The sequence below is a fragment of the Anopheles funestus genome, chromosome 3RL (assembly GCF_943734845.2).
Source record: "Anopheles funestus chromosome 3RL, idAnoFuneDA-416_04, whole genome shotgun sequence".
Lineage (NCBI taxonomy): Eukaryota > Metazoa > Arthropoda > Insecta > Diptera > Culicidae > Anopheles > Anopheles funestus.
In genome coordinates, this window is record NC_064599.1 from 36,735,181 (window position 1) to 36,753,103 (window position 17,923).

Here is a 17,923-nt window from a genome sequence, read left to right on the forward strand (position 1 = left end):
GAAATATAAAAAAGAAGCTTCTTGTTGGGTAATGTAGGTAACAGAATTGTATTTGCATTTCTAAAATACGACAAGCCTGGATTGTCCAATTGCTGAGAAATATTTATTTATAAAAACAAAGTAGCGAAAGAGTAGAATCAATTCGACTCTGGAAACTCTTCGACTCTGAATCAACTTTTAATTTCTGATTTACCTCCGATCAATTTTGAACTCCGGTCAATTTGAGATTAACGATATTTTTTAGAAAAGCAGAAATGTGTAGGCCGTGTAAGGGTGGGAGGGGAGCGGTCATTGTCATTTTTGCACAAAACTTGACGTACAAGATTAAGCTGATTTATTCATGTGCTTCTCCTTTTTGACGAGATACGAGACAAGCTTACTCTGGTTTAGTGATGTGAATTTGAAGCTGGATCAGTTGATTGGATCCATGATTAAAAAATCTGATCCGATCCAATAATAAGAGTTCTGTTCGATGAAACGGTTCAATTGAACTTTGACAGCGAGACGTCGCGATCCCGCTAGAGGGCCCTTTCTGTCCTAAAGCGATTTCCGCTGAGTGAGCTTCGGCGCGAGGATTTTCAGCTGAGCTGGATGAGTGCCGCTGGATAAAAGCCCACCGAAGCTGGCGCCAGAGGATCTTTCCCTAGCGACTCAACAAGAAAGCAGAAGTTTTTTTAACGCCACCACCACCAACACACCCAAAAAACCCACGTGTAGGTTATTTAATATAATATCTGTTGTTAAAGAGAACTGCTTAATGTCGCGATTTTAATTGGAGAAAGAAAACAGTGATTGCTGGGCGCAATCTATGTTCCTGGACGCAACAATATCAATTGATCTGCGATCGCTTTTGTACGGCGATTTGATCGATAAGGATCAGGGATCACTTTAGTATGGCGAGGTGATCCGTAATGATCCGGGATCACTTTAGTATGGCGATGTGATCCGTAATGTTCCGGGATCATTTTTGTATGGCAATTGGGCCAGCAGCTGTATGACAAATTGGAAAGCTATGCTGCGATGCTCCTATAAGCGGAATCAGTTGGCTCTATTATTATCAGCTTATTTTTGGGAGCCCCGAGGAGTGGCAGAAAGGGTCTCCAAATTATTAGAGCACTACAGCTTTTTTAAAAACATATCTATATTCATTGAAGTCCATCAAACATAGAACTCGTTTGTACCAGCTGGATAGTTGTTGTAGGCTGATAGTGAAGTAGTATAAAAAATTATGTACTGTTGATAATGTGTAGAACAATTGTCAATAATATTAACATTCACCATCTGCTTAAGGAATATTATTATTGTAAAAAAAACGAGCAGCACTGAAGAGAATCCAACCACAAAACATGGCGCACCACACGAAGCAATGCAAAAAAGAACCAGCGCAGACAGGGAAGGAATGCGGTCTCTCCAACAGGCATGCACACCGGTATCGCATTACACAAGTGTATTTTCACACTTTTCGCCAGCACAAAAGGACACCAAAAGCCCTTGGTTTTTTAAAAAATTCGTACCGCTTGCATACATCGCTCGTATGTGCTTCCTTCCATCTAGGGGGTCTACGATAAGACTGGGGAACCACTCGAACCTCCATCACTGTGTGCCCTAGCACAAGCGACATATCATTTGCAAACGGGGCATATATAACGCACATACATCTCAGTTTTCAATCGACGTCTACACACCATCACTCTCGCGCCTTCGGCCATTAAGGAAAACGCGTACCGTTGGTTTTTTGGTTGTGTGCATTGCTATGCTGCGCTTTATTATGGTACCTCTTTTTGTTTCGCTTTCTGTGACCTTTGTTTTTGCTTTTTGCTGTACGATCCTTCGTGTATGTTTTTTTTTATTACTCAAGACTGGAAGCATGCTTCCGGTGACTGTTTGGTATTGTGAAGCAATGAATGTTTGGTGTTTTGTTTGCAAAACTTTCACACGTCGTACCGAAGAAGTCGATGCGGTACCGGTACGGCTGGTTTGGTTGAGTCTTTAACACGCAATCGAAAGAATGGAAAAACGAGTAAAAAAAACCGACAAACCGTATGCAGTTATGGAGCATGCATCAGTCCCAAAGCGCGTAGTAATTATTTCTATTTTATTTTATGCAAGTTGGGCGGTAGGTTGCTATTATTCCACATTTGGGTTGGAAGATTCATAAGAAGGGTGGAAAGAGGATGGTCTAGACAACTAGACGATACGTGAAATAAAAAAAAACGCACGAACGTTAGCCTTTTTTAACATTCAATACCAGAGCTCGGTGTTCTACGGATACGGTTACGTTTCTGCTATTAATTCTCTATGTGTGAGCTCGCATCCTGCTCTTTTTGTCTGCATTACGATTCTTCCCGGGCACATGCCAGCAGTGAGCATGAGAATGTTATTTTATCCTGACCAAAAGTTGCCGAGCCTGGTGTGTGGTGCCTAGCACGCGAGATTCTACCGAGTGGTTTGTGTCTTAAACCTCAAACAAAAGCTCCAACTCCCCTTGCCGCGTACCACCCAAAACATGTGCGCGCCTCCGCACGTGAGTTGTGGTATGTGATATTAATCCTCGAATTTCATCCTACCCTGCCCTTCGGTCTGTCGTCCCGCCGAGTAACGAGTACGAGAACGAGAGTTTTCGGGATACTTTTGCTTTTGCAGCAAAAGATGCTTGGGCGGATAAAGATGCGGGGTTGGTCAACAACAAAAACTAAAGAACGTACGAAGAGAGAGAGAGAGCTAAGGTCTCACTGGCAAGTGAGTCCTTACACACATCCAGCATCAGGTCTTCAAGCGACATCCTTTCTTTCCCGGCTAAGTGGGGTGATTGTGTGTCTCGTGTGTGTCTCGTGAGCCGTATGTGAGACACATCCAACAACCATACAACATCCCAAAGAGCCACACGGTCGACAAGATTGTATTTGTGCAGCAGGTGTATGTGCATGCAAAACGGTAGCTTTCTGGTGTATGTGTCTGCAGTTTTCCGTTTTTCTTTGCCACACTATACACAACATACGTCTTTCGGAACCAACCGCCCTTCACCCTTAATACCCCCCGTCATGAAAACGCCACCTACCTACGGTACGGGTATGCAGATCGATGAAGAAAACGGAAACACGGCTGCACAATTGCTATTGCTGTGGAAAACCAACACACACCATCACGGAACTGGTTACCGAAACAGGGAAATCGGTTTGCAAGAATTGCGTTAGACCCATATCCATATGTGTGAGTGTGTTTGTGTGAGTGCGAAAAAAGGGAAGCTTAGGGGATATGTGGGATGTAAACGGAAAGATGTCGGAGAACGATGGAAAGGGTTTCTGGTCCGTCTGCAGGATCGTTTTGTCTGCAGTAGAGAAAAGCAAAAAAAAGACGCACAAACACACAACACTTACACACACACACAGATGTGAAAATTGAGCAGAAAAAAGAGGCAATGGTAACAAGAACCATCAGAAAAGCGAACATTAAATCACCCTAAACCATATGGAGGCAATGGTCATTAATCTAAATAATTGTTTTACAAAATAATTATTATACAATGAAAAAAAAACATTAGCAAATCTTTATGCATACAATATGAATATGAGTTGCATTAAAGTTATATATTTTAAAAACCATTCGTTTATTATTAAAATAAAAATATGTTATTGCATCTGATTGCCTTTAAAGTCATTCAAATAATTCTATAACAAATGCCACTAATCAATACTGAAAACTGTTCCAAAATAAGGTGCAAAAAATAATAGTAATAAACATTTCTACCTATTTTTTACGATACTTTTCATCGTAAACGATCCACAATCGTACAAATGGCACGCCGATGCAACTACCGCACCGAACCAACCGGGCAAAGAAAGAATGGGAACGAGTTTACGAAGCATTAAAAAAACCCGTTACCGGGCGTTAGATCGATGCATATATAGCTTCACTTCCGATGTTTTGCAACCTAAACCAAAACCCATAAAAGCAAGCAGAGCGGAAGCGGTAGGAAGCACAACACGTGGAGGACGGGCGTCAGTACAGCACAACATGGGCTATTCCTCCACACCGCGCGAACCTTTCTCACTTCATCAATGCGAACATGAAGGACGATATCGGCAGCAAGCAGAGGCAATGGTCAGCGGTAGAACCACACCATGGTGAGAAGAGCTGTGTGCATACGCGACGAAGGATCGGTTAAAGTGGATATCGGAGAATGGAGATCTCGGTTATGCAAGTCCAGCCAGCTGGGCCCTACTGAAGAACTGAAGGTGTACACGGCAGTACGGTATAATACCACAGCCGGACCATTTTACGGTCCCTTCGCTTTAAAAAAGGATAAGAAGCTAAAGCACGCTCGTCGTTCTGCCTCCTCCCCAAGGAATGTCCCGACGTATGAACGGGGAACACCGTCGAAAACGAACGACGAAACCAAGTGTGAAAAGCTAAAACTGTCCCCGATGGATTTTCGTGGTACCGTGGTGGTATTTTCGTGTGCAGTTTTTTTTTCCTGTCAGCTTGGGTTGGGTTTTTCGCGAGCGGTGAGCGGGTGTGGGCAGACATCTGTCTGACGGCATGTGGTTATGTTTTTAAAAGCTGCCTCTTATAATCTACGGTTCACGCCTGTATCGTCCGGTTTGGAAAATAGTAACCAAAGCAAGTACCGTATATGGTTTCTGGATCGCTCAGTAATCTGACGGTCAGGCAAACTTATTACACAATCAAAACCACAGTAGTGTTCGTTAATGCAAACATGCGGTTTGACCGGCACAGGGTAACATGAAAGTTTAGTATAATAATTCTACTGATCAAGCCGTTTCATTGCAGCCGTACGTTGCAAGATGCAAGGAAACGAAGTCTTTTCTTTATTATAATACGATACATTGTTCATCAACTCGAACCAGTTTTGATGGCACTTTGACCATACTGGAGCACAATTAATCAAATCATTCATACATGTCCAATCAATTCTGGCAGCTAAATATACTGTATAAGCCAGACATGTCAAGCATACGGCCCGCGGGCCGGATGCGGGCCGCGAGGTCTTTGAATCCGGCCCGCGAAGGAAGAACGGGAACATCCATTATTATCTGTTTTGGGTGAGGTTTAGCTTGAAAAATTGAAAAATAATTTGTATATGTTGTGTATGTACTCTTTTACACATAAATAACACTCTCTTGAATCTTCTTGAACTCCAAACAACTGTTGAATTTTATTTCCTTCCGACTTCTCCCTCCCTTTCCGACTTGTCTTGGCCCGCAAGATATTTTTTTTTGTGCAAACCGGCCCGCAAGCCAAAATGAGTTTGACATCACTGATTTAGAGGAAGAGCTAGAGTAGACAAGCGGCTATCATAAACAAAGTGCGTAGACCACGTGGAAAGGAACCGTCAGGACCAGCAAGAAGCAGTTAGGAAAACGCATTTATTTAAACTCGGAAGCCAACGCTGATGGTATGAAAGGAAATACAAATCTTTGATTATCCAAAAATACAAAGAGATATTTCAAAGCCGAGTTGTTGTTATTGTGGTAGTCGCCACAGACACAAAATACAAACTACAAACTGTACTAATTGTTATACAAACTGTACTAATTGTTTCAATTTGAAAAGATTAATTGAAAGCGGCGACAAAGCATTCATTTCAAATAACGAGATAATTCGATTTTAACCAACTATATCCCAAAACTAAATGCATCTCGATCGAGTCTCATAACTAATATTTACCTTTTATTACTGATTTATGAGTAACCATCTAAACAGAGATGTTCACAAATTGTGACATCCAAAACATAATTTTAATTTTTACGTTCTTTACACATCATCATCATCATTATCATCTACCGGAAATGTGAGTATATGAAACGTTCACATCTACATAATGGTCTTACCATTCCAAAACCCAGCAACATCGATCGACACTGTCATATCATGCCGGACACATCATAAATCTACCGACCGATAACGCACACGCATACGCAAGCTTCAACCACACACATACAGAAGCGCGCGCCGAATCCTTTCGAAACCATTTGCCGCCCAGGATGTAATAATCGCTCGTCGACCGGTTCCAAATCACTCCCAAATTGATCCCAATCAGCGCCTAAACCAGTAACCTTGTCGATTCATCAATCGATCGGAAAAGCTTCCGAGCTTCCTGCCGAGTGAATGTTTGGGGAAGCGATTGGACCAATCGGAAAGCGAAAACCAGACAGAGAACTCGATGATGACGTTACGCACGGAACCTCCGGCCGGCAATATGGCTGTGGCAGGCTCACCAATACCCTTCCCCCTTCCCCAATCATGGGCAATGAATTATTTATTCCCAGCGTCGAACGTTACGTTCCCCCATCGGAAGTCGGTAAATCAATCTCGCCTTCGATACCATCCATTGGGGGAAGTTTTGTGGGTCGTGCTCCGTTCGAGTGATCTACTTCCGCAGCTGCTGGTCGGAAGATGCTTGGTTTACATCGATCGGTTGGAAAACACACACACCCGTATACTCCGGGAACAGGAGAGAGATGCTGCTATTTCGGTACTACTAACCATAGCTTTGTAGTGATGAAATGGGAGAGAAAAATTTCCACCGATTAAGTAGCAGTCTCGACAGTTGAAAAGGAACCCTGACGCCATACTTCTGGCCTAGTTGCTTTGCTTCCTCTCCTCGTCCTTTCGCACTTTTGACCCGATAAACCCGAAGGCCTTTAGCCTGTCAATTGCAGGAGCCACACTGTACAGCCACAGTCATCAATCACCATTCGGTGTCGATGGGTTTTTTGCTTCACAAAGCTCACCTCACAGCGACATCATTGCGTGATGGCGTGCTGCACCAATTCCAGACTAAATGGCGGCACCGGCGGCAATAGTCGTGCAGTGTGAGAGGTCACTATCGATCTTGGCTTTCCTGTACCCTTAACCAGTTTGTTCGAATATCCGCTTCTGCAACTATGGCAGCGAATTTTAATGGACCAGTAGTACCTGTAAAACAGCCAAAATTACCGTTGCTTATGCTGTGGGGCAGGAAAGGTTCACTCACCTGGTGAAAGCTCCTCGGTTATGGCCGCAGCCAACCCGATACCGATAACGATGCCAACCAGCAACGCCAGCCAGTGGAGCTGCAGTACACCTAAAAACTGGGCCATCGGTTCTTTCCTGCGTTGTTGCGGCACCGGCATGTTTAGGCTAGAGGGAAAAAATGAATCTGAACCCGTCTCTGCACGCGTTACACCTTTGTTGATTTTACGCACTCCCTTTGTTGCGGGGGGTTTCTTCACCAAGGACCTTTCCAAAATGCACACACCCGCACACAGAACACACAGAACACCAACTATGGCAAATGCTTAAAAATCACACACATACACACACGAATCGGGATACAATTTTCACAACAAAAATGGCTCACATAAAGCTGCAGGTGCCTTAGTTGTACACGTACCACGGGTAGCACACTAATTAGCGTGCATGTACACACGCGGACAGATACACACGCAACACGTCAACGAAACACCGAAAGTTACGCGGATACTACCGACTTAGTCCAAACACGTGGAACAGGTCAGGAACGTTCGATTGCTGTTTTTTTTGTGGCTGAATTTCCCCGCTCTATTTTCCGTCGTTTTCAGCAGGTTCAATTCTGGCTAGGCTCTGCGAAAGAGAAGAAACAAAAGAGAAATATCAATAAAAAAAAGTCAGTTAAAGTAACGCACACCGCACAGAATATCCGCACGACAGTCCCCCGGACGGAAGTCGGTGATTAAAATTAAATCCGAAAAATGGTTGCCAAAATGATTGATTGCTTCAAGGGCTGTGCCCGTTGAAACTGAGACTGAGGTTTCAGTTGTCGTGTGATGGCAGGTTCGTTTGCGTATTATGAGGACGTCTCTAACCATTCTTTACAACATGCTCTTTATGAGTGAAAGGTTGAAGTAACACAATCTGCCACGAGAAGATGGCCAAGCAATGCAAGAAAGTTTAGATACAGTGCGCGTCAAAGTGTACACATGTAGGAAAATATTTATGTCTCAGAAAATTCAAGTTTCCAGTGTTTCTAGTGTTCCAATTTAAAGCATAATAAAAATATATGTTTAATAAAAAAGAGCTTTAACTAAACTTCATTAATCAGATGAGTGCACTAAGCAAGAGTGAGTGAGCGAGTTGAATCTTGCAAGTGAGTGAGTGAGTTGAATTTTGCAAGTGAATGTATGGATTCAATTCAACATGAAGAGTTTATAATGAACATTTTCCCTACTCTTTTGCATTCCAGCTCACTCACTCGCTGTGCTAAATGCAAAGAGATCATCAATTAGTGTAGTAATCTCAAAAGAGTGAGTAAAGGATTTGAATCACTTTAGTCACTCTGCTATTCTCAATTCAGCTACATATTGTAATCTAAAAGCACAATTATTTGGATCGCATTTATAATACACCTAAACATTTACTCCACGCTGCCGTCATCTGTCGAAAGGTTACGAAAATTATGATCAATCGCTGAGACGACAGCAAATGGTTAATAAACTTATGGTGAGCGAAATTTAATCGCACGCATGGCTCTGACAGCTGCCATCCAACCCGGCAGAGACCCTACCGCCCGTACAAATGCCAGCTATTGGTGCCACAAGCCAGCGGACCAAAGCTCCAAACCCCTGAGGTCAGCGTAGCGATACTGTCCGAAATTTCTCGGTTCCGGGTGCCAGTTTGATTGATTTGTTTCGATTATTTTGAATCGCCGTCATCACACAGCTGACAGTTCCAGCATCGACCCGGTGACATACAGGCTATAGCCATAAAGACTTAAGAGCGTATAAACGCCGCATTGTAAGGATATCAGTACAAAGCAGAATACGCCAGTTTAGTTTAGAAAATACGCAAATCCTGTCACTTTCATGCACGTCCATTCAACGGCATTGTATACTTCCTGACCGGTACTCCTTTCTCACGCACACTGTGTTCCGAGCAGTAATTCCATCAAACGTACGATAGGTAAACACACCATGCACTAGCCATCCATGGAGCCGCCCTTTGATGGAAGCAGTTTGTGTTATGGCTGGGAAAATGTATGTTGAGAAAATTCAGAATCCTTGCACGAACTGTACACCTCCAACCGGCGGTGCTCGGGGATCCGTTTCCCAATCTACCCATCGCGTCAGTCGGTAACCCATCAAACTCGGAACCCGACCGGCATACGTAATATGGTGGACTATTTCGGCACATGTCAGTCGCAGTCGGAGGGAGATTAATCGATTTTTTATTTGATCCCTTCGAAGCTACACCCCTGCGTATACACCCGTACGCGTTCTCGTACAAAGCACTCACGGTTTAACGTTCGCATAAGGAGAACATCAACCGTGAAGAACTCGAGCGATCGAGCTACTATGCTCGCATCCATCTGGGAGAGAGCACCACCAAGATTGAAGATGACGATGGAACATTACCACACGCGACGACGAGGATGACGTCGAGCAGGGTACATGGATGGCGGTTCTCGGTGATGTTTGTTGTGGTTTTCTTTTGGGCATAGCAACTCTAACGTGACAGCAGCAGCAAATACCAGTAATGGAAAAGGTGGTACGTGATTTTGGCTTACCAAGTAAAGGAAAAAGAAATAGGATCACCGGAAGCAACGAGAGATGGTTGTTGGGAAGGATTTACTACTGAAGAAAGCAACGAACACAACCATGCAAGGAGAAGCTTCTTACCAATGGAGAGACTTGGGGATGAAAAAACATCACTGGGAGAATACAGAAACACTAGAATTACATCAAGCATTGAGAAGCGGTTTGAATGGGATAGTCCCCAGAAGCTCACCGGGAATGGGATGAATGAAAATAACGTCGAAGGCGACGTTACCATAAGATGTATTCTTGCAGTACTGGCAGAAAATTATAACGAAATTCATTATGAAATACAACCATCGTGAGCGATCTGGAGCAAACATTTAGTAAGCTATCCATCTTACACTACCATGGACTAAGGAATCGCTCGATTGAGCTACTCTTTTACGCTCACAAAATGTTGAGCGTACAAACAAACGTCTAAAAGCTATTCACTCTCAAGAAATTAGAGATGGGAATAATAATTCACTTAGGTGAAACGAGTGAGTGAGTCACAATAATGAGATAATCCTTAAATCGACTCTTTCAAGAACTCTTCTTTGGTGTCAAAGGAAAAAAAGTTAAAAATTGATAATCAATAACTCTTTCAGGATTTATTTAAATCTTCTTTTTTATGAGTGAGTCAATGACTGAAAAAAGAGGTGAATAATGTAACCGGGACATGATTCTTTCACGAGTCATGAATTAGTCTTTTGTATGAATTATTTAACATATTTGTAAGTTAAACATCTGTGAGCGAGTTACATCGCGAATGAATTAGAACAATTTTTTGTGGAGATTCAAATTAACTCACTCATAAGAGCGGTTTAATGCATTCATTCATTCTCACTCAATATGTACATCATTTTGGTGCACGGAGCACAACAAAGAAAAACAGCAATACATCTGGCTTCTGTAGGAAAATCATTTTCAGCACCAGAAAAGCCAGAAAAGCTTTCAAAAAGTTATAGGTGCATCCTTTTTTGAAGAGATTTGTTCGATGTGTTTGTTTTTCGTGCATTTTCGTACACCTTAGATACAGTATATCATTAGTCCGTGTACTTGTCACGCGACTGATGCGAGTCATGGGAGTTGTTTGGATCGACGGCAAGTTACGCATCGGTGGTTACAACCCCACACCCTTGTGGATACGGGACACACGAATCGACGGAGTTTTTGTGCAGTTCTTCTCGCGAGACCATGTTTTAATACCGCACTTAAATGCTACCTTTTTTCTCGGAAAAGTTAATAAACGTCCCGATGTGGCATGATGTTAATATAATGGATAAATATTTCATCTTACGGTGCGATACGCTGGTACAACACAGTAGCTGGAACTAAGGGAAGGAATGTCGAATGGAATGTGACTCTGGTGAAAAAAAACACGAACCAGCAGGAACAGACTAATTTGTAAAGTATCATCTGCCCGGTGTATTCGATGCAACAGTAACTATTTGTAGCTACTTTTTTGCAAATTAATAAAGGAAAAGTATTTCCCATGCAGCTATATTTTATGGCACTAGTTCCATTAAATGAAAAAAGGGTAAAATTAAACGAACAAATATTCATCAATGTGTATCATATTTTTGAGATGAATAAGTTCAAACCTTTGAACTTAAATTGAAAAAAAAATTATATATAAGTATTGTCAACAACACAGAAATAATGTAACAAAAATAAATAACAAAGAAAAATGAATTTACATAAATTAATAAACAATCTGCCATAACTGTACTGTTCTATTAGACTGAAGAAATATACAGAACGAATAATAAACAAATAAAAAATATTCACAAACATATCAAAACATTGAAGCATTGTTCCATTGTTCAAATAAGAAAAAAAAACAATACAAATGAAATTAAAGAAACAAACACTTAAACGATGAAAACGAGAAAGCACAAAGAGAACAAATAATCAAGCAAATTGATGTTGTTGTTTAACAATTAACCAGATTCAACTGTAACGATATTCAGTAATATTCGCTGACAACAAAAGACATTTTCCATTAAAACAACACACCGATTAGACCAACTGTTTTGTACCAACTTTTTGGCCAGGGATTGAGTAATGTACCGCATAAATTGATGTGCTGGGAGTGCGTGTAGTGGCGTTTACCCCCGTTTTGTCAATGCGTCGGTGCAATTGATTATTGTCGTAAATCAAACTAACATTACCTTAGTTGCGAAACCATTCACTAGCGATAATTTCAATGTATAATTCACTAAGCGCTTCATTTATCGCAACGGTACGCTTTCAGCGCAAGAACAAACACACTCGACAGAACAAAACATTCCCCGGCACCATCAATCCATTCGAATATGTTGCTACTCAAAACACAAAATGCTAAATCACCCGTCAACGGTTGGTTCGGTGGTTGAGCCAACCGACAATCCTCCGCCAACCTTTGCATTCATACAGCCAACCCAGCTCACTGGGCTCACAGTATTGATTGTAAGAATAAAATATTAGCATCAATGCGCGAATAGGTAGCTATTAAATGGCTGACACGACCGCGACGGCAATCAATTACAATTAGCCCTTGTATGGCACACAAAGCAAGAAGTGAAACTACTACTCCTGGCACACGTTCAGCACTAGTTGAGATAAGAGCAAGCTGTATTGCAACGTTGTTGCTCATTTGTTTTTTTTTTGTGACCAATCGGTAAAGGATTTTGGATTAAACTTTTATCGACCAACCCAACACACAATCACGGTACTGTTCGTGCCGGTTGGCGCTGGAATTTAAGTGAATTAATTAGAGCTATTTGATTTATTTCGCATCGCGTACCGAGAAACGAAGGAAACATGAATATCAATGTTGGAAATTCATGCAGTCGTAAAAGCGGGTCGGAAATAATTTCTGTTCTCTATTTTTATTAGATAACACGTGCACAACTGACCTCAATAAAATTCTGTGCTGTGGTATTTTTTGTTTGTTAGAATGTTGATGATTGCTTTGAATTCTTAACCGTCAAACACGAGATCGCTATCAACGTTCCAATGCGATGTATCTAAATTATCATCTTAGTATTTTTACTTTTATCGCAACTACCTGGGCACACACTACGGACAAATTAAACCGCATCCAGGCAAACGAAACACTGGAGCTTTTCACCGTTTGCCAGACGAAAGTCTGTCCCGAGACGAGTGTGTTTTACCTACCGGGCACTTATCCTTCCAGCAGAAGCATTGCATCGAGTAGTAACCGAGAGACATAGGAAAAGAAGTTCTCGCAAACTACTTATTTTGATAACGATCACCCATCGGCCACTCGTCGCACACAGATCGTTCATTCAAAGCAAAAACACTTCTAAAAGCCGACACAAAACTGCCCTCGTAAACTTTCGTCGAACTTTCCACTTTATCCCGAGCGAGCCCGTAAGGCTTGAACTTCAAGATGGCAAGACGCAAGGTAGGAACTGTACTGACTCGCTACCGAGCTTTTCCCCCTGTATGTGTGCGGTTGCTTGTGTGAGCTTTACCATTGCCCAAAAACCCTTCGGTGTTGGTGGTATGTTGTGTGGTGAGAGTGAAATTTTCCCGGGGCTCACGGAAAAAGCCCCCGGGAGCCAACCTTTAGCCACATCCGAAGTCACCGGAAAACTTGTCCGGGATACACAGGCGGCATATGGTGAAAGTTGTTGTTTCTTGTGCCCGTGTACACGTCATCCGATCCGAAAGTACCCATCCGGCAGCAAACTCATTTTAAACACTCCTCAAAAACTATAAACAGATCGGCTGCGACATGGAAATGTTTTGCGACGAGGTTTCCTCCTTCGAGCATCAACACGCCCGGCCACCAACGGGCGTACAGCAGAGACGCACCGCATCGGGTATTGTACGGGGTGGAAACATAAAAAGTTTTCCCCATTTGTGTATAAAACCCAGATCACCCACTTCCGTTTGCTTGTTGGTTTTGGCTGCGATAACTTCACTCCCTCTTACGGCCGGGAGATTCTGCCACCTTCCTTTGAGTGGAGCATATTTTCACACACCAGTAAGGCGAATAAGCTAACAAGGGTAGGTAGGAAATTGTGAAAATGTTTCTCAAACCATCATTCTAGTGACATCGTTCAACGATGCAAGTCCGATTTGCATATGATAAGGATTGATTGAAATGAAGTGACAGTTGTTTTTGGTCATTCATTCGCTTCATGTACATCATGTGGACGATGGTCAATGCCCTAAGTTGATGAAGCAAGAAAACTTCAGTCAGTTCCGAAGCAGTCCAGTCTAGAGAACATCATTAGTTTGATGCCTCAAGCATACATGAAAAATTTGCATAATCTTTTCAACACAAAGTCTTTTGTTTGCTGCTTGAAAAAAACATAACAACATCCAGAACACAAGAGAATGTGTGAAATTTTATGAACTCTTTAAATATGCGACTAGTGTAAGCTATATTTATCATGATCGGCTCTCAAATTGCAGATTAAACTACCCTATCAGACAAACCTGCTTTAAACCATTGCAGTTCGGCTCTGCAGTAATACCACCGATTGAGTATCCGTTTATTGCCGTAGGTCATGGAATCCTGGACGACCTAACATATCGTTTGCCAATACTTTACACTCGCATGTTAGCAGGGTGGTTCATAATTTTACACCCCAAAATGAAGGGTTCTTTAATCATTACCTTGTAGAGGCAATGTTCGGAACGTTGCAGTACTGGGCAGGGAGAATGCATTGTTGTTTGCCTAATCCTAATCCATTCCAACTCAACTACCAACCGTTAAAGTACGAATGAAGAACCTTAAGTAATCCGTGTCCAGAAGCTCTGAAAAATGTATGTTAATAAATGCAAAGGAACTAAAACCCTGTAGCGGGGAAAAAGGGAGGAAGGTAGGAGAACCATTTGGCTGACCATCACAAATCGAATCTTGGCACAGGTTAGGATGGACAAATCGTCTGCAAACAACGAAAGACGTAATTACAACGTATGACTGCACTACCATATGGTCGTCAGTTCTTTCCCCGGTACGTGCGGGGTGTAGTACTGCATGTTGAAGGAAAACCATTCCACAAGGAATCATTTCAACCAGCCAGCCGTGGGTAACATTATATAAATTTGATTTAATATTCATAAAAGGATGAATTTGGCCTTCACTCATGGCTTTACTTAGGTTTGGCACCAAGCGTTCCATTTGCTCTACGGTGGCATATACAAATCGAGACCAAGCCACCGATAGACGACCGGCGTCACACACTGCAGAATGTAATGCAGTGACCAAGTCAACAACCCGGAGCCTCCTATTTCCGAGGTCAGTGCAATTATTTGCACTTCGCCCATCTAAGACCCCTTGGGAAGAACCAATTCCTACGGTAGAACCATTTCCATTTCCGCTCCACTTTGAATACTCAGGGCACACAAACACACCAAAGGGTGATGAGTCATTCGTTTTCCCATTAGTAACATGCAAAATCATGGTATGCTTGCTGGAACGCGGGAAGACTGCTGCTCTTTGCTGCATTATGACGGATGGGGCATGACTTCCCATCTGCAAGGGTTCCAGAAATTCGGACGATCCTGTTCATGAGGTTCAGTATGCTTTCCATAACTGTTGCGGTGTCGTGTCGACAAGAAACGGGCGTTTACTTCATCATTTCGTTCAATTACGCCAAAAGTACTGTTGTGGACCGTGTATTATTTTTAAACGAAATATCCTTGATATTAACATAACAACATCGAACACAATTTTGTCAATATTTCCAATTGGAAGCAGTTAAATTTTTCAATTTTTTTCTTCATTCATATTTGCCTATAGAATTATAAAAAGTTGTTCAGCTCTCGCTAAGAAGTTACTATTTTTAAATTAAAACAATTAAGATTTCTGATAACATTAGCCTCATAATAATCTACGGGTACGTCAAGTTCACCAATCGATCAACTTGTATAGCGCCATCTGCGGTCAAATGATCGAAACCAGCTGTCGCGCCTTTAAAGACCGCTGTATAATATTCAACAAGTATCTTAAATCTATGAAACTTCACTATAACAAATTTGTCAAAGGCTACTTCTAGGCTATTTACACGACATCAGGTACTCAAAGATTCAATGGTTTTTTTCTAGCACATTGCAATAGCCAGGAATTTTCGCAGGTACGAATAATTTTACATCATTCGACTAATATTCTTAGCTTTGACCGATGATTCCTTAAGTGTGAGTTGACCTAAATTATTAATTACATGGAAGATGATAAGCTATTTAGAGTTTGGTGTACAGCGTCGTGTCCCACTGATATCATCCGGCGAATACACGTTTGATGGTAGCTACGAATTGAAGTAGATTACAGTAGTTACATTTCACTTGAATATTTTGTTTCGTATGTTTTCGTCGTGATAGTTACTGTCAGCTAGTAGTCCAAACAGCCTCCTAACAATATTCCTAACAATTAAGACTTAATGAACACTTAAAATATCATAAAATAACATTCGATTGAATCAAACAACATTCAAACCATACATTTCAAAAGAATAGCTTTTTTGTCATTCACAATTATTGCCAAGTGTATCCATGCATCTTTATATCATTCATTACCATTTTATCATTGCCAACAGACGTCCCAATGAACGGAAAATAGCGGCTAAATAGCAACGAATTTCGCGCACCGCTAGGCAAGCAAGTTGGCCATAAAATGACTGCGTTTCAGATTTCGGCAATTGGATGCCATCTACCTTTCGCCCTCCCTCCGCCCCGTCCTCCCCTCCATCTCTTGCACTTTCTCTCGTTTACGGCTTTCAATGATTCGAAACATATTTCCGCCTCAAAAGACGATAACGCTAGGCGACGTCTTTTTAAATTTGATTAATCAACAAACGAGCGCGACATGGACCATCGCAAACGGTTCACCGTCACGAAAGCGTTACCCAAGCCCGTACTAGCGGTTTGTGTATTAATCAAAACAAATGACCGAATATTAGGCATTATTTTGTTCCGCCCGGTTTCTCCGCTCGGAGTTTGCTGGCGTGCAGGAACACCTTAAGACAGCAGCTCGTAAGCAACTGAAACCCATCATCGAACGATGGCAGTTCTGATTTCGCAGGCTTTATTCACAGGAAAACATAGAGCGAGGCGTCGAAAAGATAGATTGTAGCTCGTTGACACAAATCGCACAGCAACAAGATTTTCTGCACCCAGCCCTCTTCGGGGGGAGTTTGCCTATGGTCCGATATTCAATCGCAAACAAGACACACCGCTGGACTGGCCAACCACACGATTGGTAGGTGGGTGTTGTGTTGTTGACGCGGTTTTGGTTTCGTGCAACATATACAGCTCCCTTTATTTCCCTTATTTCAGACATAATGAAGTGTCTTCGCCTCATCGAGTGCCATCGAGACTGAACGAGTTCGGTATCGATTTTTGGCGGTTGATAAATTAGCTCGAATCTGCTCCATAAATGGATGATCGATCGGTTTGACCCATTAGCATTTGTGTCGCAATGCTGCCTGGTGTTGTCTCCTGTTTCGGATCTACTTTTTTTTCGCTTTTATGAACCAATGCCGGTCGAAGCAAGGTACGTTAATTGTTGATTGATTTGAACAGAAATGAATATTCTTTGCTGAGATCCTTTGGGCAGCTTTACTGTTCCAGTTTCCTTTGTCCTAGTATTACGGCGAACCCCTTCTTGTTCGCTGTCTACAAATAAATGCACAGGGTATGTTTAATAATATGCCAATGGTAAACATTTCCACCGCACGTATGCGTCCATTCAACTTACTGAGTTGCATGATAACAGCCGTGTATGTAGCACACTTAATCAACGTTGGTCAGCTACTGCCACGTGAAGGAAATGTTGGTTCTTTGGATGCTGTTCTAATTCGATGTCAAGAGTCACTTCTCATCATCATCACAATCATCTAGCGCCATCATTAGTTGTAATATCTTCACTAATGCAACATCATTACTGCGTGATGTATGATGATTTACCACCTCTTCACTCATTGGCAAAACAATCGAAGGAAAAGAAATGCTAACCCTATTACAATGTGGAGCCGGTGTACCCTTTTGCCAGGATTATGTTGATGGAACATGAATGAAGCAAAACCATTTCGCCAGCCTTCGTTAATGCGGGGCAAATGAGGAAGCTGAAGCGCGGACCCGAACACATCACCATGAACCGTCGTACCGCCCGGATGCGTCTTCTAACCGGCATATAAAGCAGTGATTACCGAGAAAATCCTATTACAACCTTCTCTATGCTCTAACGCTCTATTGTGTTTAGTATTATTAATGTTCTTCCTGCACTGTGCATTGGCACGACATGTTCTGTATGAGGCACGAGTGGGTCTGGATCGTCTTCAGAGGCCTTGAACGTGTATGTTAGTGATTGCGAGGTTTGTTCTTTACCCCCGAGGTTACCAAGCAATGTG

At 42.2% G+C, this 17,923-nt stretch overlaps 1 protein-coding gene across 3 annotated transcripts in view; it reads right to left on the bottom strand.

The window, feature by feature from the left end:
* The window catches only part of LOC125767626 (semaphorin-2A-like), a 423,238-nt gene that overhangs the window by 273,477 nt on the left and 131,838 nt on the right, over positions 1–17,923 (bottom strand). For all 3 annotated transcript variants that reach the window (XM_049434409.1, XM_049434407.1, XM_049434408.1), the window contains exon 2: positions 6,998–7,605. In XM_049434409.1, the coding sequence (XP_049290366.1) occupies positions 6,998–7,136 (139 nt within the window). In that variant the 5' untranslated portion in view covers positions 7,137–7,605. The remainder of the gene's footprint in view (positions 1–6,997; positions 7,606–17,923) is intronic.